Source organism: Typopeltis vanoorti, chromosome 20 (genome assembly GCF_054136105.1).
Source record: "Typopeltis vanoorti isolate ZY-2024b chromosome 20, IOZ_Tvanoo_1.0, whole genome shotgun sequence".
NCBI lineage: Eukaryota > Metazoa > Arthropoda > Arachnida > Uropygi > Thelyphonidae > Typopeltis > Typopeltis vanoorti.
In genome coordinates, this window is record NC_143568.1 from 112,192,545 (window position 1) to 112,219,845 (window position 27,301).

At 35.1% G+C, this 27,301-nt stretch overlaps 1 protein-coding gene across 2 annotated transcripts in view; it reads left to right on the top strand.

Moving 5' to 3' along the window:
- Positions 1-582: 582 nt before the first annotated feature.
- LOC150095803 (uncharacterized) overlaps positions 583-27,301 on the top strand; it is a 243,918-nt gene continuing 217,199 nt past the window's right edge. For both annotated transcript variants that reach the window (XM_090409875.1, XM_090409876.1), the window contains exons 1-2: positions 583-981; positions 20,476-21,035. In XM_090409875.1, the coding sequence (XP_090266001.1) occupies positions 20,493-21,035 (543 nt within the window). In that variant the 5' untranslated portion in view covers positions 583-981; positions 20,476-20,492. The remainder of the gene's footprint in view (positions 982-20,475; positions 21,036-27,301) is intronic.

Sequence of the window (27,301 nt, forward strand, 5' to 3'; positions counted from 1 at the left end):
TTTTCACTTTTTTCCTTTTCATATTTGTTGTACATGTGTTAATTTAGCGGTTTTACATTGAGTTCATCTAAGATAAAACAGTAATAATATCGTAAAATGCTCTAAATAGAGTAAAACGAAAGCAAATAAAAATCGAATACTTGTTTTTCAGATTTAGTACCTTTTTCCGGCATAAGTTGGTACAAAATATTTTTGCTGGGTGGTCACCCTGGTGGTGGGGAGAGAGAGAGACAGATTTATAGAAGAGATGCCCTCCCTCGATGAGTCTTTGGGCTCCCCGGAGGTGCCCTCCCTCGATGAGTCTTTGGGCTCCCCGGAGGTGTCAAATAATAATAATAAAAATATCTCTGCGATGAGTCTTTTGACTCCATGGAGGAATAATGTTAATAACAATAATTATAGTTTTAATTTTATTATTATTATTTTTTAATATTATATATACTTCTGTAATCAAGACGGTATTTGGGCTGCTTTTGGTTTCATGCGGTAATTATATAGTGTCGCTTCGTTTACTTTCCCTTGTGTTATGAGCATTTCCCCCCCCACCTAAACAGTGTGCTTCGAAACCCGGTTAAACATACCTTTGTTGGTATGGTGTGGAACAGTAATGTTTTTAATTATGAATCTTTTCGATTAAGGTGCCCATCGAATATAAGTGTATATATTTCTGTGAAGTTTTTCAGAGATTAACAAACAGGTCTAGCTAGATCGATACAGTATATTTAGATGATAATAATAAAGTTTAAACTCTTTTCCTTAACACAGCTGCACTCCTGCTTGGATATATTTCGTACAACCAGGAATTATATGCCAGAGGTGTTTTGAATTATTGGGATCTGTTTGCTTTGATTTTGAAGAGCCCTTTTTGTCTAGATGCTACCGACATTTTTGTGCATGTATGTTGTTAATTGAAGCGTGGAATTGAACGAGGTTTTCAGGGAGCACAGAATTATATTCTGTCGTGCCTTTTATGAATATGAAGTATGAAATGAAACGAAGCGAAAAAGTTTCAATTTTTCTCTTTATTTTCTGCTGAGCTTTTTTCCTCTCTCTTCCCTTTACCCCAATATTTATACCTGTATTCGTGGAAAAAATTAGTATCTATTATATAAGATTTGCTGTTGTAGCCGGTAAAAAGAATACTGTGTACAGGTTTGTTTTTGAAACAGTTAATTATCAGTGTGAATTTATTTATTGTTTAAATTCTGCATTCTTATAGATGAAGTATAGAAATGATAGACCCATCAGGTTGTTCTTTCAGGTTCACTTTTTCGGAGGATTTTTATACACCCATACTCTAAAAAAGAAACATTTTAATTGCACCATCACAAAAGAGCATCAGTTACCTCTGGTCATATCATGATATTGACAGCAATAGACATATTCTGGTGTTTTGAATTACTTATTGAGAATCTTGCAATAACAGAAAAGAGAGTAAAATAGTACCATTATACAGGATGGGGAAGCTGACTAAGCAATTTCAAATTAAAGGCCAGGTTGCATTTCCTTGAACTTCAAGGTCAGTTGGACAGAAATCCAAGACTAGATTGAGAGGTGCAGAATTGTTAAACTGCTTGTTTAACATGTTTAATATATCACTGAATGTTGTTTCAGGATTATTGTTCAACTTATGTATTACTAATGTGAAGAGTTTGATGGGGATATTTAGCTGTTTACCGATGTTGCAAAGCAAATTATTTTTATTTTCTTTATTTTAACCAGAAATTATTAATTCCAAACCTCCATTCACTTTAAAGACTCATCACAGGGATTTACATTGTCACAAAACCTTATCGAACTGTGCTTTAAATCCATTTGACATGTTCACATTTGCCATACAGTTAGGCAATGCATTCCAGTCACTAACAACCCTCTATGCAAATAACCTGCTCCTTTGCACACACTCTCATTATATAGTTTCCAGGGGTTAGTCTCTTGTTTTACCCTCCCTGCTCCCCCCACTATTCTATGAAAAATTTCTTATACACACTCCTATTGGTTATATCTCTTCTATCCATGAGGCTATGCAAATTTTATTCTCTCAATCTGTCTTAATATTCCACATTCTTCCCAAAACCAGTTATTATGTTAGTCTGCTCTAGATTCTTTTTAATATGTCCTCATTCCCATGAAAACCAGGTGACCAAATCTGCACAATAATCTACACGAGGTCAGATCAACCTTATACAATGGAACCATAACTCTTATTTCTATATATTAAGGTACTCTGCATCACTACCATAATCTGATGATTTTATGACTTGTGCAATGTCATACCTGAATTTTAGTTGCCTGTCCACCACCACTCCTAGATGTCTCTTCAATTTCCTTCAAGATTACTCAACCAGGTGTATTCTTTGCATCTGGTCATTGCCAAATTTCAAAATCGTATGCTTTGTGGCGAACTGATAGTTCCACTCACACAGTCTACACATTCTTGACTTATTGTTATCCCCTGTTTTGCATTATCTGCAAAGAATTGCATATCTTTAGTTAAACCTATCCCAGTATCATTAATATACAAATTAAATGACAGTGGCCCCAAAATGGATTCCTGCAGCATAATGATTCCTTTTTTGACTTCTGTCCCCCATACACAACTTCTTGATACACAATGTCTGACAGCGAGTCAAATAAGTATCAAGCGAGTTATCCAACTCGCTATTGTACCCAGTCCCATCCAAGATTTACATGGAGTATTACTTTATATGCTCTGTAATTGAGCAGAATTTGAAATGAAGTTTTCACACAACAACATCGAAGATTCCTTTTTAGTGTAAAGATCTACGAGAGTTGAAGATTTGAGATAATGCTATAAACATTTAGGAGAATCTTAGGATGACAGTGGATAACAGTGAAATTTAGGGGAAGGTGGTATTTTAGGAATTGAGGAACACAGCAGATATTGCTGCCATGAAGAGATTGTTATTATGCCACTGAATGCTAGTGAATACAACGTTTAAGCTGTTGTGTATGTGTGTTTATGTATGGAGATGAGCTCATCTGATTTTTTTTTTTTTTTAAATGGCTGGCCTATTCTCATAAGGTTGGAAACATATGGCAGTACTAAATATATGTAAGTTAAGGGTTAGATCTAATAACCCTGGTTTAGAGTGTCAGCTTTACTTTTTCATCCACTTCAGGTTTCTTAATTAGCTTGGTTGTATTGCTCTCATGTTTGTGATGAAATTTGAATGTTGCTGATATAGTTGAATGAACAGAGCATATCTTCTATTAGTTTGACAATCTATGGGCTGGAATCCTGCTATCAATTTTATATTTTCAAGTGTCTTTAGGGGGATAGATGAATTTTCTTTCCCAGTGTGCTATTACCATCATATTTATCGGAGGCCAGACCAACAAACACATCTACAATTTTTTAAGCCACAAGAAGTGACTTAAAAAAGTTAGACATATGTTCTCACAGCAGGATTTCTTATGTTAATCTCTGGTGCCATCATGGTAGAACAAACACTCACACACGCACACACATGTGCGCACACGTCATTTGCAAAGTGGACATGCTGTGTACTGACAGGAGAACCCCAGAGAAGCAACACAATGGAAAATGTAAGTTGGTTATTATGATTGTCATTATAATGGAGAAGATCCATCAGCATTTGAGGAAAGAAGTAAAATATTTTCTTATATAGTGATATCTCTGGCGTTTCTACAATTATAAAATTGCACATGTAAAAGTTTATTGTACAAACATTTTATCTTGTATATCGAAGAACAATAGTGAGAAATTTGAACAACAGAAACAGCACAGCATATGCATTACATTAGAATCCCTCTATACATACAGTTGCATGTTCATTAGGCTAAAAACATATAGGGCTAAAAATATTAATAGTAAATTTAAATTAAAATAACTTACAACCTATTTAGTAGTTCAGGATAACAATTTCCCAAACTTTATGGACAGTAAGACATAATTCAAACCACAGTCTTTCAATCTGATATCAAACATCGTGATGTTCTTGCTCACATAACATAAAGGCGCTTTATATTATGTGAGTCAGCAAAGTTTTTATCAGATGAACCTAGTGGAGATTAGTCATAGATTCATAGATGAAAGGCGAGAGTGAAGTGAAGAACAAGCATGGAATTCACTGTTAGTATGCTGAATTAATAATAAGTAAGGATGCTGAATTAATTGAAAGCACAGTAGGACTGACAGATAGTGATAATTTACAAGCATCAAAGTGATTAGTTTTGACTTCATGGAGAGCTGATTTTAACTTCACCTAAGAGAATACTCATGAATTCATGCTTTTAACCATGATTTTTCTCAATTTTAAGGCTGAGTTTGCTTTTTTTATTTTTTATATAATGACACTTAGCCAAGCCTATGGAATCTCATTTTTTGCAATGGATTGACAGTGGAAGCTTGGTGACAGCAATAATTGCATGAGATCTGGTTCTCATAAACAGAATGCCACTTTATTTTATATGCAAGATTTCTTCTGCATGTTGAAATATGTACCAGTCATCTTGCCTTTTAGATCTTTTCAAACATCAGTTTGTCTCTCAATTGGTATTCTCAGATTGGCTCATATCTGTTGAGGGGGGGGGAGAATCATGCTTTTAAAGATGACTTCAGTACAAGACCTTGCATTCACTCCTTTTTAATGAAAAACATAGTGAAGCAGTTTACCACGAATATTATTATATGCTTTATGACCTCTCCTCCTCCTCCCATTTCAAATAAATTGGCTGCATGAAACTGCCAGATCTGAGACAGTCATCCTTTGTCAGAAACAGCATCAAAACAGGTCCTGATTGCACCACTGCTGATGAATTAAATCAGTGGAAAATCAGGACCTGTTTTGATGTATACAGTCATCACACATTAATATGCATATACTCATACACACACACATTGAAAATGCAACAAATTTAACACTTTGATGGTTTTGGGAGTTTTTAGGTCACAAACTCGCCAATTTCTTCATTATATTTGCTAATATGACGTTAAAACTGATCGTTTACCAGCGATAACCTCCCACGATGAGTTTTGATTCCATAGAGGCCTGGATAATAATAATAATAATAATGTACCTCATCAAAACATGATATAATTTAAATGGTTATGAGTGATATATGCCACCAAATAGAAGGGCCATATTTAAATGACAGGAAGGTATGCATATAAAAAGAAGATATACATTCTTGTTCTTTACTTTAAACACATAAAGCTGTTTAAACCATGCCTTATATTTGTTCACTGTTTCTTCACTCAGCACTTACAAGCAATAAATGATCATAGACTGGCAGTGAGATATACAATTAATGGATTAAATAGAATATGGAGAAGGTTACAAATATCGAAGACTTAAAGTTAAACTGCATTAAATAATAATTATACAGTAATAAAGTAATAAAGAACAATAAAAACTGCATTAAATAATAATTATACAGTAATAAAGTAATAAAGAACAAAAGTTAGACATTTTAAAATGTCAAAAAAAAGAAAATTAGAATTTGAATAAATCAGGGATCTAAAGGAAATTAAATATGGAGGAAACTGTATTAAAACAATTCCAGTGTACTGATCATGTAGTTAGAATATTTTCAGATCAAATACCAAACTTCTAAACAATGTAATGCCATTAGCAAGACCCAGAAATAGAAGAATTGAAATTTAAAGAAGATTATTAGGCTTACAGTCTGTCACAGAACTGTACAAGAAGCTTACAGACAGAATGGAAAAGTTAGTCATATGGGACTTGACCTGATCTAGACAGACCAGATTAAGTAACATTGAACTGAACTGATATGCCATACGTTTTGCAGTCTTTCATGTGTTGAGTGATGTATATAAAACAAAAAAGTAAAAAATGTAAAAAGTAATTAAACTATGAAGAAAGATTTAAAAAAAAACATAGCTTCTTGGACTATAGATTTTTACAACTTTTTTGCAGTGGGGGAGACAAAAAAAAAAGTAATCTCAATAAAACGATTGCTTAAAACTCTCACCACATAGGGTAGTTGTTCTCTTTAAAAAAGGTTGGTGTGCCAATCAAATGTTATAAAGGACTAATAGACAGTTTTAGGAACAATTTGAGGAACTGTACAGCAGAGAGAGAGCAAGGAACATTTGGAAGTGATTCTGCACAGGATTTTGAAATGGAACCTGTTCACTTAGGCTTGAGGTGACAAGAGCCATTAATGTGCTTGATTGGGAGCAAAGTTCTAGGTGCAGACAAAATATGGACAGAGCTAATTAAGGCTACAGAAGAGTGCAGGATAAATGTTTCATAGATTCATTGCCAGGATGTGGGAGACAGTAGTATCATGTATCACTGGAATCATTATCATATCAATAGTATGATTCCTATTGATATGATAATGACTGCAATAACCATAGAACTATTAATTTTAATCTATCATTGCAAGCAAGATATAGTCAACTCACTATATGACCTCATATAAACCACAGTGCATTTCCTTTAAATAGTTGTTTGGTACTTTGTCTGGAACTTTGTTTGGTACTTTTTTAGTTGTTTGTTATAGTGAGAGAGTTTGTTATAATGTTCATTATATAACCGAGAGCCAACTGTACTGGTAAAGATTATTTTAATTAGGATAGAGGACAAAGTTAACCTGCATGACTGAGGAACAGGCAGTTTCCAAGATTGAGGGCACTGGAGATAACTGTTTCTTGACAAATCATCAAGAAGTATAGTGAGTTCAGCTTTCCTTTGGCGATCTATTTTATAGGCTAAAAGATTTTTGGCAATATATGTATGAAATTGTGATAAATACTTAATATATTATTTGAAAGTTTTATATTAACTATTTGAATTGAAATGGATATAAGAGTTGTGCAAAGATGCTTACTTCTTCCTCATCTGTTCAACATCTGTGCTGAAGACAATGCATTTAACTTTGGATGAGCTGAAGACAATTAGGACAGATGGCAACAATAAGTTGCCAGTCTGGTTAGCATATATTTTGTCTGACTCGCACATGAAAGGTTGCAAGACCTATAGCACATCAGTGCTATGTATAGGAAAGAGGATGAGAATTTGTGTTTTTGAATAACTAAAGGTTGGAGTCTTTGGGAAAGATGAGTGCAGGAGGCTGTTTCAAAGAACAGGTAGATGGAATGAAAGAGGAGGAAGAGAAGTTGGTGTTATAAGTTTGCAACCCGACTGTTAACTGGTTGTTGATATAGATTATTAGAGTTTGATAAATGTGTGGATATAAAATACAGAAATTCTTAAATAAATGAGTAAACTATATCTAATTATAATATATATATATTATTATTATTATTATTATTATTATTCAGGGCTCCATGGAGTCAAAAGACTCATCGTGGGAGGTCCTTCCTAAGAACATAAAGTCTGTCAAGACTCATCGAGGAGAGGTCCCCCCCTAAGAAACACAAAGTCTATCATACCACTCCTTAAACTCATTGACCGTTCTCGCTCTCACCATTCCATCAGGCAATGCATTCCACAGTTCAACCACCCTCCATGCAAAGAAACCACTCCTCACCCTCTTGCTCACAGTTTCCTTTCGTAACTTCCAGGGATGGCCTCTTGTCATCACTCCTTCCCGCTGTTCAACCAAGCAAAAGAACTCCTCAGTGTCAACCCTGTAACCACCTCTCAAAAGTTTAAAAGTCTCAATCATATCGCCTCTCCTTCTTCTATCCACCAAACTCTGCAGTCCACATTCCCTCAGCCGATCCTCATAACCAAAATTGTACAGTCCTGAAACCATCTTTGTCATCCGTCTTTGTACCCTTTCCACAGTTAATTTATCCTCTTCAAATCCTAGGGACCAAATCTAAGAACAATAGTCTAAGTGTGGTCTGAGCAGAGAGAGACTTATGCAACGGAATGATAACCCTTTTATCTCTGCAGGTCAGTGTCCTTCTCATAATTGCAGAAATCCTCTGTGTTACCTTCACCACCTTTGCAATATGTTCCCTAAATTTCAGCTTTATATCAATCATCAACCCCAGATCTCTTGTCTCCCCTACTTCCTCTGGTATAACTCCTCCCATAGAGTATGCAGCATTCCATTGATGTTTCCCAAACCTCAAGACCTTACATTTTGCTGCATTAAACTGACACCCCCATTCATATGCCCATCTATCTAGCTTATTCAAATCCTCTTGCAGGGCTGCCGCATCTACACTATTACTAATAATCCTTCCCAGCTTTGCATCATCCGCAAACAACTGAATATCCCCTTGCAATCCACTGGCAATGTCATTGATATAAAGGTTAAACAACATAGGTCCTGGTACTGAGCCCTGTGGGATCCCACTTGTAACCCTCTGCCTCCTTGAAACTGCTCCACCATACACAACTCTCTGATACCTATCAGACAGCCAATCCTGAATCCAGTTGACCAATCTGACATCCAGACCCATGTGCTGTAACTTAAATATCAGCTTATCATGTGGCACCCTGTCAAATGCCTTTGCTAAGTCTAAGAAAATTGCAGTATATGCCTTTCCCTCATCTAATGTTCTTGTAACTTTATTATAAAAGGCTAGCATATTCCTAAAACAAGAGTGCCCTTTCACAAATCCATGTTGACTCTCACAGATAACATTACCCTCATCTGCCCAATACTGTATATGGTCCGTCACTACTTTCTCCAAGATCTTAACAACTACTGATGACACACAAACTGGCCTATAATTAGACACTTCCAGTCTGTTACCACCCTTATGCAATGGCACTGTCTTACCTTCCTTCCATTCCTGCACCTTTTCCGCAGCCAGACTTTCATTGAAAAGCCAGGTTAAAGGCACTGTCAGTTCCCTAGCACGTTCTCTCAAAACTCGTGGTGAAATACCATCCAATCCCAAAGCTTTACTGACATCCAGAGTACTCAGTATCTGAAACACACTCTCCTCCTGTACCTCTAAACCTCGAACCTGCCCTATCCCTCTAGCATTAAAACTGACTCCTCTAGGATCAAATACTCCTATAAAGTGTTCATTGAATAATTCCACTATGTCCTCTGCATCAGTCCCTCTATTCCCATTTTTATCCTACAATATCATTCTTCCACAGTTATTTCTCCTCTTACTGGCCACATAGTTAAAAAATTCCCTAGGATTTTCTTTGGATCTTAGGGCCAATCTCCTCTCATATTCCAGTTTTGCCTTCCTTATCATACTAGTGACTCTCCTGGCCTGTCTGTTATATTCTTCATGCATCTTCTCTTCACCTGGCTCCTTATATCTCTTCCATAGCCTCTTTTTCGCATGCAATTCCTGTTTAATATTGTTTGTCATACACTTTACTCCAAATTGTGTCCTCTTCTTCACTTGTGGTATACAACTTACCATTGCTGCTAACAAATATTCTTTCACAATTTCCCACACACTAATGATATCCCGGCCTTCCAATTCCTCCCTCCATGAAACTTCCCGAAGTGACGTCTAAGACTATTATAATCACCTGCTTTATAATTCCACATAAGTTCTGGTTTGTCTCTTTGATACTCCTGCATGTCTATTCATTTTCCAAGTCAAAACCATATGATCACTCTCTCCAACTGGTGGGAGAGATGTCATCTCAGTTGTTATCAACTCTTCTGATGCTATAACCAAATCCAAAACTCTTGAACCTCTTCTTCCCTCTATTACATGTTGCCTAAGACATTTGTCCCTCAAGAATTCTAGAAATTCCATTCCCCTATTGCCACATGCATCTTCCTCTCTCTCCAATTTATACTACCAGTAGTTAAAATATCCATCACAATCATTCTTCTTGCACTTGCCCTTGCTTCTTGCACATATATATATGGAGTTCACAAAGTGTATTCATTCGCACTCACATTCACAAATATGAATATGCACATATGTAAATGTGAATCCTCCAGTTTCTTGAAAACTGAACATTTCTTTAGTCACGTCATATTTGCTTCCTTTATTTGCAAAAGCATGCATTCTTATAGCCACTGACATACACAGTGTGCCTGTCAATTAAGTAATGAGATTGATTTTTTTACAGGGCAGCCCTTTGAATTAAAGTAACCAACATGTTTATAGATTTGACTGCTAGTGTGTTATAATTGCAGGTGCAACTTTTTTATTCCGGTGATGCAGCAGTTTTCTTGTGTCAGCCATTGAGGTAAGAGTGTGTGAGTGGAGTGTGCCAGAAGTTGCATCATAGAGCAAAGAGCTGTGATAAAATTTTACTGTAAATTAGGATAAACTGCTACAGAAGTGTACCAAGACCTAAAAAAAAAGTTTACGCTGCTTACTGTGCACAGGTATTCTGCTGGTTTTCAATGTTTAAAGAGGGAAGTACCTGGAGGATGAACCATGCTGTGGATGGCCAGTTTTTGCATGCACAAATGAAAATGTGGTGCAAGCTAGGGAAATTGTTGCTGATGACAGGCGAATAATCACTTGGCTACTCGCTATACAGATTGGTGTCTATAAGGAAACAGCCAGATTAATCTTAGAAAGAGATTTGTACAAGAGGAAGATTTGTATAAGGTTTGTGCCACATACATTGACACATGAACAGAAAGAGCACCGGGTTGCACTTTTGTCAAAATTTCATCCTTGCAGTTGATCAAGATCATGTGTTGCAAAGAATTGTTACAGGTGATGAAAATTGGAGTTTTCAGTTTGATCTGGAAATGAAATACTACTGCATGGAATGGAACATCTTCTCCCTGGCAGAAGAAAGTCAAATTGCAAAAATCATGCGTCAAGACAATGGTCATTGTTTTTTTGATGCTGCTGGAATTATCCACAGTGAATTTGTTCCTGAGGGCATGACAGTGAATAGTCAGTATTATTTAGGAGTAATGCAACATCTGTATTCCAGCATGCAACATGTCAGAAAAGAACCGTTCTACAACAACAATTGGTTTCCATTGCACGACACTGTGACGGCACATGTTGTGCTGCTTGTGAAGAAGTTTCTAGTTTCGAAGTTGATCTGTGTGATTGAATATCTCACTATTCGATAAATTTGGCTCCGCAGACTTCCCAAAGATGAAGTGTGCCTTGAAAGGGGAATGCTTCAACGTCATTGAGGATGTTGAACGTGGTGTGACCCACAGACTGAAGGAGGTTTCCCATTCAGGACTTCCACCATGCCTTTGAACACCTGTACGACAGATGTAAAAGTTGCGTGGAGTTCGAGGGAATTATTTTGAATCTGTGTAATTGACAATTCCAGTCATAGTTCTTTGTTTTGATATAATAATTGTCTTATTACCTAATGGACACACTGTGTATGCTGCATAAGTGACATTTATATATATATATCTGCATAAAGGTTTCTAATTCAGTGGCTGATATGTGTATAAGACTGCATATCATTTTGCTCCAAACATAGGCATCATCAAAACTTAATATAGCATGCATCATCTATTCCAGCATCCTATCATCTTAAACTAGACTTTAACTCTAGCCAAAGAAGAATTACAGCAGAATGGCTTCAAACTGTATACTCATTTTTAGAAGGATAAATCAGCTAGGTGTTAGATGAATGAGTAGTATCATTAAGCAGGAGTTGGGGGGGGGGAAAGTGGAGGGTGGTATATAAAGAGAAAGGTGATCAGCATGGTAAGATCACCTTTCTCTTTATATACCACAAATCAGATTATGAAAGGAAATCTCAAAGGGTTCTTCTGCTATATGATAAGTAAAAGCAGAATGACTATTGAAAGATAACTCTGAGTGCTGATGGTAGCAAGATGACAGAACAGACAAAATAATTCTTACTGAATGACCACTTTGCATGGGCCCATCATCTAAGTGAAGATATTTGTGTGACAGTAACTGATGTTTGAATAGAGTTTGATTTTTGCAAATAACACAAATGTTATTTGCAAAAAAAAAAAAAAAAATTCAAGAATGGAGTTCTATAAGTTAAACATCTCAATAGTTAATAAAATACTTTATTTTATTATATTGGAGGAATACAAGCTTTATGTTAATTTATTCATAGAAGGAGCACTATTCATGCATACACTTACTAAATTGCCAAATTAGGCTCTGCTTTCTGACATTTATTTTTAAAAATATTAAGAACAAAATTATGAGGAGCTAAAATTAGTAGCTCCTCATAATTTTGAAAATCTGCAGTTATAATGCAAATATAAAATAAAACTTGTGCTGAGTCAGTAATATCACTGGACTTATCTAGGGCTGAAAAAATAATTTTGGCAAATTTTTTGAAGCCATTCAGTAACATTGACAGCTAATTCGTAAACAGTTATAGTTCTTTATGAAAGAGGAAGTTGTTTGTATTTATTAACTTTATCTGAATCCAGACATGATACAATTTTGACAATGCACTGTTTTTGATTTCCAAATCACAATGTGGCTTAACTTTTCTCTCATGTATATACGGTACTTCATAGTTGCTTCAGTAATATCATCACCTGAAATAATTGTTTTTTATTTTTTGAAGTTTCATAGTTGATTGATTTTCTTGGTTCTTTCAATTCTGCTTATTTGTAGTCCTTATGTGTACCAAAAATAAACAAAGGTAAAAGCAAGAAAGGTGGAACCTAGAAAAACTCAAAGGAGATGCAGGTAAGAAATTCAGAGAAGAACTGGAGAATAAAATAAGAAACAAAGAGGATATATCTGAAGAAACTTGATGTTAACGCAAAATGGAATCGACTGAAAAACTTGATATATGAAACAGCTGCTGAAGAGATAGGTTTTGTGGAAGGGAAAAGAATTAAGAAGCCATGGATTACAAATGAAATGATAAGAAAAACAGAGGAAAGAAGAAGATGGAAAAATGTAAACACTGAAGAGGGAAGCAGAAAATACAAAGTATTAAGTAATGAACTGAGAAGAGAAACTGATAAAGCAAAATGGTTAAAAGCAGAATATAAAGAAATGGATAAAAAGGAGCAATATGATAAAATGTTTGAAAAAGCAAAAAAAAAAAATACAAATATTAAAAACCATAAGAAATCTGCCATTAGAAGATAAGTGAGGAAAATTGATTTATGATATTGAAATACAAGGTGAAAGATGGAAGGAATACATCGAAGAACTTTATGCAAAAAATGAAAGACCAACAAAAATTGAATTGGAAGAGCAAAATGAAATCTCAACAGAAGAAAGAGGTCCTGAAATACTAAAGAGAGAAGTAGAAACAGCAATTAAGGAATTAAAAAGTGGAAAGATGGAAGGAGTTGATGGAATAACTAGTGAAATCCTAAAACAACTGGAGGACAAAGGTATAGCAGAAACATGGAAACTCTGCAACCTCATTTACAAAACAGGAATATGGCTTAAAGATTTCACAGAGTATTCTTATACCAATTGAAAAGAAAAGCAATCCTGCTAAGTGCAGTGACTACAGAACTATAAGCATACTCTTGCATGCCTCCAAAGTACTGCTAAGAATATTAAATCAACGATTGTATAATAGAGTGGAGTATTTTCTGGGGGATGATCAATTTGGATTTAGAAAAGACAGAGTAACTAGAGATGCAATTGGAGTAATGAGGACCATATGCAAAAGGAATATAGAAGTAAATAAAGAAGTTTATATATGTTTCATTGACCTTGAAAAAGCGTTTGACATGGTGAAATGGGAAAATTTGATGAAAATATTACACAAAATAGGTTTAGATTGGAGAGACCCAAGGTTAATAGCTGAATTATATATGAACCAGATGGCCATAATAAAGACAAAAGTAGGAAAAACTAAAAAATGTGTGATTGGCTGAGTTGTAAGACAGGCATGCTGCCTGTCACCAACGCTCTTCAATATCTTTGCAGAAGAAATGATAAAAGAAGCATTTGATGAAGAGAAAAGCAGAATCATTATTGAAGAATGAACAATACAAAATATTAGATTTGCAGATGATCAAGCAATATTAGCTAATACTAAAAATGAACTACAGCACCTAATGCAAAAATGTGGAAGTATATGATGATATGAAAATTAACACAAAGAAAACAAAAGTGATGAGAGTCTCCAGGAAACCAGGAAGTATCAAGGTGATGATGAATGGAGAAAGTGTAGAGCAAGTGAGACAATACAAATACCTAGGTAGTATAATACGAGAAAATGGAAAATGTGACATGGAAATAAAAGAAAGAATTAACAAAGGAAAATATGCATTTTATAGCAAGAAAAATTTGATTATCAATAAAATGAATAAAAATCTAAAGAAAAGGCTTATTAAGTGTTATATTTGGAGTATGACCTTATATGGGTCAGAAACATGGAAAATTGGGAAGAAAGAAGCTAAAATGTTGGAGGCATTTGAAATGTGGTTATGGAGAACAGTGGAGAAAATAAAGTGGACTGAAAAAATCACCAATGAAGAAGTATTAAAAAGAGTTGAAGAAGTAAGGAATTTACTAAAGACCATAAGAAGAAGAAAGCATAACTGGATAGGACATGTATTAAGAGGAGACAGCCTAGTGAAAAGAATGATAGAAGGGAAAATTGAAGGAAAGTGACCAAGCTTTCATGCTAATCAGCCTTGTATCTTTTCACTGCTGAAATTGCAGTAGCATAAAGTGAACACATCATTTTATCTTTGACTTCAAGCATGTAGTAATGCCCTCATTCTTCATTAAATATTCTGTTCTCCTTTTTAATTGTTCTTTTCTTTGTATTTGGCATCTGTGGAATACCAAGGAAAATTTTAAAAAAATTAATAAACAAATTAAGCAAACTTTTAATCGTTCAGCTTGTTATAAAACGAAAATACATACACTAGTGCCGCAACACAGCAACATGTATGGAAAACTAAACTGGTTTTTTTTTCAATCAAGCTGACATTGCATCAAGCACTCATAGTTTCCTCTAGTGACAGATTAATATAACATGATTGAACAATGGATAGATCAATAATAGTGGTTGATTTTTTAATATTGTGCCTTAAAAATAACAATTTTTTAAAACATAATTAAAATACACTCTGTTTGAGAATGAAAATACATAATTGACATTGCAAAAAAGGCAGCACCAAACACAAGAGGCCATCTTGCAGTCCTCGGGCTGAAGATTCCCCATTACTGATTTAGGATATTGCTGAATCTCATTGCAAATAGAGCCATGGGATTTGATGGGATATCAGCTCATATTTATGAGAATATGCAAAGAATTTGTATTGTCTCTGACTAGGCTGTTTAATTTGTCTCAGTTTTGGCAAAGTTCCAAGGGAATGGAAGGAGGAAAAAATAGTTTCATTGCATGAAGGAGGCTCTAAGACAGAGATAGACCTTTGCACCATTCCCTATATATTATAGACAATTGTGTTATATTGGGAATGATGCAGAGGTATTGAAGAAGTTGGTCACAGACAGAATATAGGAATAATTGGATAAGAATATGGTTCTCTGTGGAGGGAGATAAAGTGGTTTTGTAAAGGATATGGTTTTGCTTTAGAAACGTACATACTTTTTTTTATAATAGTGCCATCTAAGATGGATAAAGGATATGGCTATACAATGATATTGTAGAAATTTGCAGTGTTATATTTGACAGAATACCACATGGAATTCTTTTACAAAATTTGGAGCCAATAGAGGTAGATATGTGAAGTTGATATGGATACAGTCTAATAGACTATAATAATAATAGTGTGTTAACTGTAACATATAATGTGCTCTGAAGATGCTGGTTTGAAATCCAGTAAAATATAAGCCAGTTAATAAACATCTTTTTTATAATTTATTTGGTTTCATGTTGTAATAACGTTAAAATAAATTATGGATACAAGTATGGGTGATGAGCAGATCCTGAAGAGTTGTATATATATAGGAGCAGAATTCAGGAGTGAACAAGTAATTTGTGAAGTATAATAGGGCTCTATCCTTGGATTTGTTGATGTTTAATGTGGATCTGAAGGGGAAATATTCAATTTTCTGATAATGCAAAATTTAGTACTGTAATGGTTAATTGACATGATGTAGAGAAATTTGCAGAATGATTTAAACAATATGGACAAAAGATAATGGGCACCAGTTTTACGTGGAAAAGTGTAAAGTTATATATTTTGAAATGAAAAGATTCCAAGCCATGCACTCCATTGTTACAACTGTACTCCAGGAAATTATTAAACATTCGGATTTTGGGAGTATTGCTTGATAGGGAGTTGAAGTTCAAAGGGCATATTGCAAAATTTGCCAAGGTAACTCATAGGATTATTTGATAATTGATGAACAACAAAGATTGAGATGTCATTTTTGATGCTTTGATATGGCCATGTCTGTATTACTATGCACAGGTCTTTGTCACCTGGGTTTTTTAGGGTGAAAGTATCCACAGGTGAATGACCAAAATTGTAAGGTTTCTAGAATGCTCCCTATGATGATAGATTGAGGACAGAGGTTGGTTGTTGACAGTAACCGGGAATATGATAAAAGCATTTGTTATAAAAAAGGGTTTATAGGACATTCTGGGATATTTCCAGCACTTGACTACTTCATAACCACTTTATCAAGTGTGGTTATGATGACTAGGTTTTTTGCTTGGATAGTGGTGAATAATTGGTATTATTATCCTAATTTCAAATTCAGATTTATTCAAATTTTCTACAGATAACAGTAATGATCAATAATATCTTCAAACCTAACCAAATTCAAAAGCATACAAGAATAAGAGTTTAAAAAGTTTTGGCAAGACCTTCTCTACTGCGGAAGTGAATTATGGACCATAAAAATTGCAGAAGAAAAAAAGAATAGAAACTGGAGAAATGAAATTCCTACAAAGGACAGTAGGCTATACTCTCTAGTACAAAAGAAGCACAGAAATACATAAAGAACTAAAAATAGACTCAGTGTTGGACAAAGTATATGAATACCAAAAGAAGTGAATTGAGCATATTGAAAGAATGGACCTTTCAAGACTACCCAAAAATATACTCTTATACCACCCATTTGGAGGATGTATAGAAGCCAGGAATGGCCAAGGAAAAGATGGAGAGAGACCAGTATAGGCCACTGGGCCTAAATCCCTGAAAGGATGATTATTATTATCCTAAAACCCCATGGAGTTACAGACTCATCTAGGAGGACTCTTTTGTCATACACACACAGCTCATCATACTGTACCTTAACACGTTCGCTGCCAACTACGAGTATACTCGTAGTGGGTAAACCTGCTTCACAAGCCAGCTACGAGTATACTCGTATGACGCTTACCTCCGAGAACGAGATTATTGTAGTGACCTTGAAGAAATGAAAATCCTTGGCTTGTGGGGCTAGCATCAAAACTGTGTATTCTCATAGACCGTATATGCTCTGTACGAGCCAACTACGAGTATACTCGTAGGACGTTTACCTCCGGTAACGAGATTATCCTACTGACCTTGAAGAAGAAAAACTGCTCGGCGTAGGTGAACAGACCATGCCAAAGTAGCGTGGCAGCGAACGTGTTAAACACGTTCAAATTATCTGCAGACATCAAATTATCTGCAATCATTCACAATTCTCCATGCAAAAAAACTTGCTTCTCAATCCCTTGCTCACACACTCCTTATACAACTTCCAAGGATAACCTCTTGTTCTTCCCCAATCTCATACCAATTTATGAAAATCCTCTTTAATCCTGTAACAAACCCCCATACCAACTTGTATGTCTCTGTCATATCATCCCTCTTTCTCCTATCCACTAGACTCTCCAAACTGCATTGTCTCAACCTTCCTTTATATTCAACATTCCAGAGATCAGAAACTATTTTGGTCAATCGCCCCTGGACCCTCTCCAACATCTCTCCATCCTTTTTAAAAACTAAGGTGACCAAATTTGTGCACAGTTGTCCATGTGGCCTAATCAGAGCCTCATACAATGGAATCAGAATTTCCTACAAATCAGTATCCTCTGCATCATTGCCAGAATTTGTGTTGTCCTCACAATTTTGACTTGTCCTTTAAATTTTATATCCTTATCCACCATCATCCTAAGATCTCTTATTTCCATCTCCAACAATATATCCCCACCAAGAGTAAATTCTACATCCCATCTTTATTTTTCAAATTTTAAAACCTTACATTTTGCAACATTGAACTGGCATCCCTCCCCACTTCCATGCCCATTCACTCAGTCTATTCAAGTCTTCTTGTAAGGCCACTGCATCTGCTCTGCTCTTCATAGTTTGTCCCTTTATATCATCTGCAAATACTGTATATCACCATTCCAATCTTCCCCAATATCATTAACCTATAGATTAAACAGCAATGACCCTAAAACCAGACCCCTGAGGCACACCACTATTTCTTCTTCAGGGTTTTCTCCTCCATACACAACTTGTTGATACCAATCCAATGCTCTAGTCTAATATCGGAACCAATTTGCTCTAGTCTAATATCGAAACCCATTTGCTCTGGTTTGACTATCAACTTATCATGCAGTAATCTATCAAAAGCATTTGCAAAGTCTAAGTATACTACTGTGTATCAATCTCCCACATCCAATACTGCTGTTACCTTATTGTAATAAGTAAGTAGATTAGATCTTCTCCTTCATGTAGCTTCCTCAGTGAGAGGGTGCAGCACCATGTCCTTCCAGTTCTCTCTGTGGGTGACTTTCCTTTTTGCATAGCTATGTGTTCCTGTCCATGATCTTATATCTTCAAGCCATGTCTTTCATTTTTTGCCTCTTGATCCTTTTCCCCTAATTTTTCCTTCTAAAACTGTTACTGTCCTCTGTCCTACTGAACCTCTCAGTATATGTCCTGCCAATCTCATATTTCTCTGGATTATTTCCTGTAATAAAGATCTCTGTGTTCTCATTCTCTGTAGGACATCTGTATTTGTCACATGTTCTGTCCATGAGATTTTCAGAGCTCTCCTATAGCACCACATTTCAAAGGTCATTATATCTGTTGCCTTACTCTCTTCTTGAATATCCAGGTCTCACTTCCATATGTGAGGACTTCCATATGAAAACTGGCCACACTAATGTTCTTATCATTCTTTTCTTTGTCTCGATACCTATAGAACTTCTGAGCAGATCTTTATTTTCCCAGAAAGCATCTTTAGCTATGGCTATTCTTATTTTTATTTCTTCATCTTGCTTTCCATCTGCAGTAAAGTCAGTGCCTAAATATTTGTATTCTGTTGTGTGTTCAGTTTTCATATTATGAATATATCTGGCTCAGATCTGTTTTCTCTTGAGATTTTCATAAATTTTGCATTTATATCTAATCCAAATTCTGTACTTTCAATTAGTAGCTGCAGCAATTTGATTAATTTATTTCAATTTTCTGCTATTAGAATGGTATCATCAGCATACTGAGATTGTTGTATTTTATACCATTGATACTAATTCCTATTTTTTATTTTTTAATCATTTTCATCACTGCCTCACTGTAGATATTAAATAGATTTGGCGAAAGGATACAACCTTGTCTAACTCCTCTTTTTATTTTTGCTACAGAAACCTCAGAGTTAAACAGCTGCATTTTCTGTTTGGTGTAAATCATTTTTATAATCTTAAATTTATCTAATATATTGAACATTTTATTATGTTTTACCCAGTCAAAGGCCTTCTGAAAGTCTATGAAGCATATGTAAATGTTCCTATTTCTTTCAAGTGATCTTTCTATTAGTATTTTTAGTTCCAGGATAGCATTGATGGTTCCCATTCCTCTTCTGAAGCCTTTCTGTTGTTCATTCAATTCACCAATTAAGGCGCTTTCAATTTCTTTGTTAACAATGGTTAAAATAATTTTAGATGCAAGAACAGAAAAGGTCATGCTGTAGCATAGCAAAGGTTACAGCAGTACACAAGGTCAAAGGTTCCCGCAATACATAAATAGTCAGTACATAAATAGTATGGTACATGTTGCATTTTTCACGCAGGTGAGTTATCGGCTCTCAGTAAATAAGAACGTGTAAGATGACTCTGATCTATGGGGAGCCTAGCAAGAACAACTTCCTCTCTTTTCTTTCTACATTGACCAGAATGCCAATGCTTAATTTCAGACTTAATGTCATGTAATTTGTTTGTGAATGCTTCCTGCCATGATGACTGCCACTGGGCAATTAGCTTTGATCTTAAAAAGAGTCTGTAGTCTGTATATGTTCTGTTAAACAATATGTTGAAAAAGTATGAGCTGATCTGCACTCTCATTTCCCTTAATTCCAATGAGACCTGGAATCCAGCATAACCGAACAGGTGTAAACACTTCACACAGCACTGGATGTGGATTATACATAGTAGAGGAGGTAGCTTCTACTATGTATAATCCAAATTTATGCAAACTCACTGAGTCTACATAAATTACACACTTTTGGTAGTGGTTTTCTTTTATATGCACAAGTGCAAGCTGAATGGCATGTAACTCTACTATATATATGTTCATAACATTTATTTTGCTGAACTACCTTTTGCAGGTAAACTTTATTTTTATAAATTAAAATATGAATTGAACTTCTGTTTTTAATTTAAAGGCATGTCTAAAATGTAGTTTTCTTTATGATTGTCACTAAAGTAAAAGTGTTTATCATAATCATAATTTTTAGATGTCCATTTTTCATTTCAGAATGTATCAAAAAGAAAATGCCATTTAATAGTTCAAGTAATCAGTGTGGTGCTGAGAAAAGAAGCCCTTTAACACGTTCCAAAAGTCTACGACTACCTCCTGGAAGGTTGAGGGAATCAGTAGCAGCAACAAATATTTTATCCCGACATGGCAGTATTCGTCAACATTCAAAAAATCAGACTGTTGCCGCTACTACTACTACTACAGCTTTAAAGCAACAGTTATCAGTTCCTCCTAGGCAAACTGGCAAAGTAAAATCAAATACTACTGTTGGATCAAAAATTGCAGAAAGCTTTGATAGAGTAACTAGTAAATTTTTTCTTAAAGGGAGTAGTAATGAGGAAGGGAGAAAACACTTAAGTGGAGACTTACCTTGTGACGATGGAGTTGTGGAAGGTAGAGGACATCAAATACAAGCTGATGCTCTTCTGTCTGTGTCGGATTCTCCTACAAGTCTTGGTAGTGATAGAAGTCACTTTTCTCAGGAAGGAAATTCATGGACCACTCCTGATTTAGCAGTTCATTTAAAAAGGCTCACAGAAGAACATGAAAGGTTACAGGTATTAATTTTCTGTATTTTTTAAATAATACGAAAAGAACAACATTTTTGAATATATTGTTGAACCTCTTCACTGTTACATTAGAACCAAATCTGAGGTGAATTGAAGATGGCTATTCAACCTTTTTTTTTGTTGATGTCTCACTTAACATTTTTTCTCAAAATATGGCCTCCAATTTCTTTTTTTTTTCCCCTCTATGAAGTAAACAGTTCAAAGTGCAATTTGACTGTTTTTAGAGATATTTTCTTAATTTCCTTGTCTGTTGACTTTACATTTTAGAGTAAGATGTTGAACACAAAATTTAACGTCTGGGATTTTTGTTTTAAAAAAATAATGAATTTTGTTCAATACTTGAACTTTCTTCTTCCCTTTTTATTTCAAGGAGAATCATCAATAACACTGCCTTCTTTAGGGTGTTGTATTTTTCCCTTCACAATCCATAAGACTCTGGTAACTCATTCCACTCATTCACCACTCTCCAAGCAAAAAATCTAGTCCTCACACCCCTACTGACCACATCTTTCTCATACAAAGGCTTATATGTTGGTTATACATGATTATTAATTAACTTAAGGAATTCACAATGTACACTAGAATATAAATTAAATAAACTTTAATATATATTTCCAATATTTCGGCAATGTCAAGGAACTTAAAATAAAGACGTGCATGCAGGCACTACACACAGTAAATGAGGACGAAATGAGGCAGCTATTGTTTTTCCTAAAAGTCCTGATGGTGCCCCCTAATGGGCTATGTAGGTGTTCTTGGCCGTTGGGCTGAAGGTCTCCTGATGTACGTCTCCCAAATTTGGGGCAATCTCATGCAACCAAATTTGTTGAGGCTTGGCATGTTTCTTAGGGCTGAGGCTGATTCCATTAAAAGTCTTTCAAATTTGAACTTGCTACATTGTACACCACAGAATATGGTGAAAGAAAGCCACAATAATACACTGTAGCAAGTTCAAATTTGAAAGACTTTTAACTGACACCCATTAACTTTTGCCTATACTGAACACTTCTGTTTTATCGACTACACAAAGGCCTTTGACAATATACAACATGAACAACTAATCAGATGCATCAGAAATTTAGGAGTAGATGGTAAAGATACCAGATTACTGATAAATCTATATTGAGAGCAAACTGCCTCAATCAAAATATCAGGAGAAGTCTCGGAGGAATTCCCACTAAAGAAGGGTATCAGACAGGCTATGTTCTTTCTCCTATATTGTTTAACCTCTATGCTGAAAATATCTTCCAGCAGTTAGAAGAATTTAAAGGAGTCAGCATAGGAGGCAGGAATATAAACAACTTGAGATATGCAGATGATACAGTACTGCTAACTGAAAATAAAAAAGATCTTCAAAACCTACTAGAAGAGACGTTGAAGCTAAGTGAAAATTAATGACTTAATTTCAACTCAAAAAAAACCGAAACCATGCTGGTAACAAGAGAAAAAGGGAAAATACCCAATATAAATATTAAGATCAGAGGAAATACTTTAGGTCAAATAGAGAGTTATATATATTTGGGTCAACTAATTACAGAGAATGGAAAGTGTTATAAGTAAATATTAAGAAGAATAGAAATTGCTAGATCAGCCTTCATTAGAATGAAAAACATTCTGATCTCAAGGGAAAATTCACACAAAAACAAGAATTAGGCTGTCCAAATGCTAGGTATGGTCATTACTGCTATATGGAGCAGAAACCTGGACAATATCAAAATATTGTGAAAATAAACTAAAAGCCTTTGAGATGTGGACCTCAGAAGAATTCTTAGTCCCATGGAATGCCAAAAAAACTAATTTAGAAATATTAGAGATGATTGGAGAAGATAGGAATCTGTTGAAAACGATTAAGAAAAGGAAAACCACATATCTTGGACATACTAAGGCATGAATCCCTACAAAAAAAAAAAAAACTTCTAGAAGGAATGATACAAAAAAAAAGAAGAAGAGGAAGACAAAGAACAGATTGGATGGGAAATATTACGGACTGGACCTTTTTGTCCTATAAAGAATGCAAAAGAGAAGCACAAAACAGTACATGGCGGAAGGAGATGACATCTGACAAGACAAGAGATACTGACAACCTATTTAAATCTTCCTGCAAGCTCTCCACATCACCTTGATCAACTATTACAATACCTAATTTCATCATGAGAAACAACTGAACATTTCCTTTGAGGTTATTTCCTATATCATTTATGCACAAATTAAACAGCATTTGGGTGCTTAAGGGTCAAAGCTGTATAACTGAGATGAGACCTCCACATAGCCTTTAAAGTATTGCGGAGAACCAACCGGGGCTTCTGACCTAATGTCCAATTCTCACCTTCTCGTGGTGCACCCTGTTAGGTATCTACCTGGATACTGAATGAATGAGGATGGGCTGGAAATTTGGGATTTAGCTGACCAAATTGTATTTTTATTGGCTTAAACCATTAGCCTCGCATTTTGTGTTGAATACTGTGGTTACTCCTTCTTTTTCTTGATTGTCATTGCCTGAATATAACATTTTGTGTTTATTGCTCAGAAGGATCTCGCCAGCTTGTCTTTTTTTTTTTGTTTGTCACCAATATTATGTTGATCTGGTACTTATCCATTTCCCGAGCTAGCTCCATTTCTTTGCCATTCAAGCTTCTTATGTTGACAGTACTGATCTTGAATTCTGGTGATATTGAGTTACAAAATACAAAATGATGGTACAGACAAAATTTCATGCCGGCTGGGACGTCACCCAGTTAAACGAGGTTCTCGTTGTTTTCGCAGGAAACCAGGGCAAACAGTGAAAAGTTAGCTACTGGAACAAATCCTAAAACCCACCCCAAGTCAGCATCACCAGAGTTCAGGATCGGTACTATCAACAAAAGAAGCCTGAATGGAAAGAAATGGAGCTAGCTTAGGAATTGGATAAGTTCCAGATCGACAAAATAGGGATGACTGAAACAAAAAAGACAAAAACTGGTGAGATCTTTCTGAGCAATAAATATAAAATGTTATATTCAAGCAATGACAATCAAGGAAAAGGAGTAGCAGCCATAGTATTCAACACTAAATAAGAGGCTAATCTTCTTAAATGGCAGACAATTTCAAGTAGAGTGATGTGGCCAAATATCAGAATGGGAACTGGACAATGAGATTTATTTGTGCCTGTGATCCCACAGAAGATTCTGCTAAGGTAGAAGTGGAGGAATTTTTTGAGCCTTTAGAGAAATCAGCTGACACAAAGAAAAAGGCAAAGTTGGTCCTTGTTGGGGATCTAAATAGAAGAGTAGGAAATGATTGTCAGACATACAAAAAAATTATTTTGGAAAAATTTGTAGAAAAGAGCAAAGCTAATAATAATGGCAAATACTTGTTTGATTTCTGCTCAGGACATGAATTGGTTATTACTAACACAATGTTTCAACATAAAAATGTGCACAAATTCACATGGAGAGAAGAGGTAAAGAATAAGAAAAGTTTCATTGATTTTGTTATTGTTTCATTGACTGTGTTATAGTGATGTTTTCTCCCTGGTGCAGGACACCAGTGTACAGAGGATTTGAAATTGGAAGTGATCACCATTTAGTCTTGAGCAAGATAAAATTGAAAAATCATATTGAAAAGAAGAACATGTAAGAAAGTTTAAAAGCAAATAAAAGTTGAGCAGTTCTAAGATGGGAACTGTAGACTAAAATACATAAACATTATTCAAGAAAAAATGAAAGAATTTCGGAACAGGAATCAGTGGGTATTCATTGGCAAACTCTGAAGAAAACATTGATTGATTCAGCCAGATAGGCATGTGGTGAGGTTGTCTGCAAGGATAGAAAAATGAGAACTCTGTGATGGATACAGGAAGTTAAAGAGACAGTGAAAGAAAAGAAGAAAACAAAAGTTCCTGCCAAATACGTCAGCTTTTGCTCTTAGAGAATACAGAGACAAATGTAAGAAAGCTAAACACTGTGTAAAACTAGCTAAACAAAAGTCATGGGAAGACTTTTTGGTAAGAACATAGAAAATAAATATGAAGAAAGTGGCAAGATATTCTGGAGGTTGGTGAAGAAACTCAGGAATGGAGGAAAGGGTGCTGTAAAATGAAATAAGAGATGATAAAGGTGATATGAAAACTGGAGAAAATGATATCCTTGATGTATGGAGTAATTACTTTTACTCCTTAGCATCACCAACTCTGGTGATGCTATGGAGTAAAAGGAAGATGACAGCACAGTAATAAATAAAACACTGACCAGGCATGCAATCAGGAATATATATATCCATTCTTGAAGTAGAAAAGTCATCAAAAGTCTGAAATGTGGAAAGGCAGCTGGAGTAGATGATAATCGACCAGAAATGCTCAAGTATGGAGGTATAAAAGTCTTACAGTGGCTTCACTTCATAGTTCAGAGGGCCTGGACAGATTGACGAATTCCAGATGATTGTAGTAGAGCTCTCATAGTATCCATATATAAAAAGGGAAATAAAACTGAATGTGAGAATTACATAGGTATTTCTCTACTGAGTATTCTTGGTAAAATTTATGCCAATATACTTGAGAAACAATTGAGAAGGATTGTGGAAGAGAAGCTTGGTGAAGAACAAGCTGAATTCAGGCCAAATAGAGGCTGTCAGGATCAGATTTTCACTTTACAACAAACAGTTGAGAAGTCATGGGAATATAACAAGGATCTGTATTTAAGTTTTGTAGATCCGGAAAAGGCATATGACAAGGTGCCAAGAGAGAAGCTGTTCAAAACACTACAGTTGTATGGTGTCAGTGGAGCATTATATCAAGCAATATATATAGTCTTTATTTGAGTTGTAAGTTAGCAGATAGAATTGAAGGAAGCATAGGAAGATGGTTTAACATTAAATCTGGTGTCAGACAAGGATGTACATTATCCGCTCTGTTATTCATTATCTGAATGGATCGCATTATGAAGGAAAGTGGTATTAAACCTGATATGAAAATTGGAGATGCTAATGCCAGCTCTTTGCTTTATGCGGATGATGATATACTTCTAAATAAATCTGTTACTAGTATGCAAGATTTACTGAATAGATTGAATAACTGTTTTGAGAGAGATGGTATGAAGGTCAGCAATAACAAGACAAAGACAATGAAATTAGGCAGAATCATTGAAAATATCAACTGAATTGTGAATGGAGAACCTATAGAACAAGTAAAACATTTCAGCTACTTAGGCACTATTTTTAGTGAAGATGGTAAATTAAATATAGAAATAGACAACAGAATCAACAAAGCTGGTATAGTAGGAAGTCAACTGAATAAATTTATATGAAATAAGAGAGAAATTAGTCAAAACATTAAATTAGCTGTATACAAGACAGTGTTCAAACCAATTTTAAATTATTTTAACCCGAGAGCTGGGTTAGAAGTAATACACTTGACTGAAGACTAGAGACTGCAGATATGAGAGTCCTGAGAAAGATTACGGGCATGAACAGATGGCATCAATGGCAATATCATATGAAAAACGAGGATATTAGGAAAGAACTTGACATTGTTAGCATTCCGTAATGTGTTAGCAGAGTTAATCTCAGGTAGTATGGTCACTTAAACAGAATGGGAGAGGACAAATTAGCAAAACAAGTGTTCTCTGCCAATTCAGCAAGAAAAAGACCCAGAGGAAGACCAAGATATAGGTGGATTGATATGGTAAAAAGTTGTGAAGATAGAAATATAAAATCTGACAATGTTGGTGCCTTGACAGGTAGCAGATTGATTTTGAGGAGAGTTGTAGATAGGAAGTTAGTAATGATGTGAAGTTTTCATGTAGTACTATCATATCCTGTACACCCCTTGAGGGTTGTTGGCTTCTGAATGAAGAGAAATTTAAATTATTGATACTCTCTTCAGAATCCAATATAATCCACCATGGCGAAGGCTACAATTGTAAATATTATTTAATGTAAATCACTTATTTATAAATTAATATTCATATAAATGTATAATTAAATACATTTAATTATTTAATCAAGAATGTGTACTAATAAAGAAAAAACTGTATTAAAATATTAAGCTATTTTATTTATTGCTATGTTAATATTATAAGAGTTTGTATTTAACATTTAACTGCGTATTAATTGAAATGTAAATATTCTTTATTTGTTCTTGTTTGTAGAGATATAATGTTATGCAATGCCTCAATTTTATTATATTTTGTTTTGTTGTCATGGAAACGTATGTTAGATAGCTTGCACGAGTTTGGAACAGAGCGTGAGGGAGAATGTTGAAAGTTTACTGGAAAGGACTT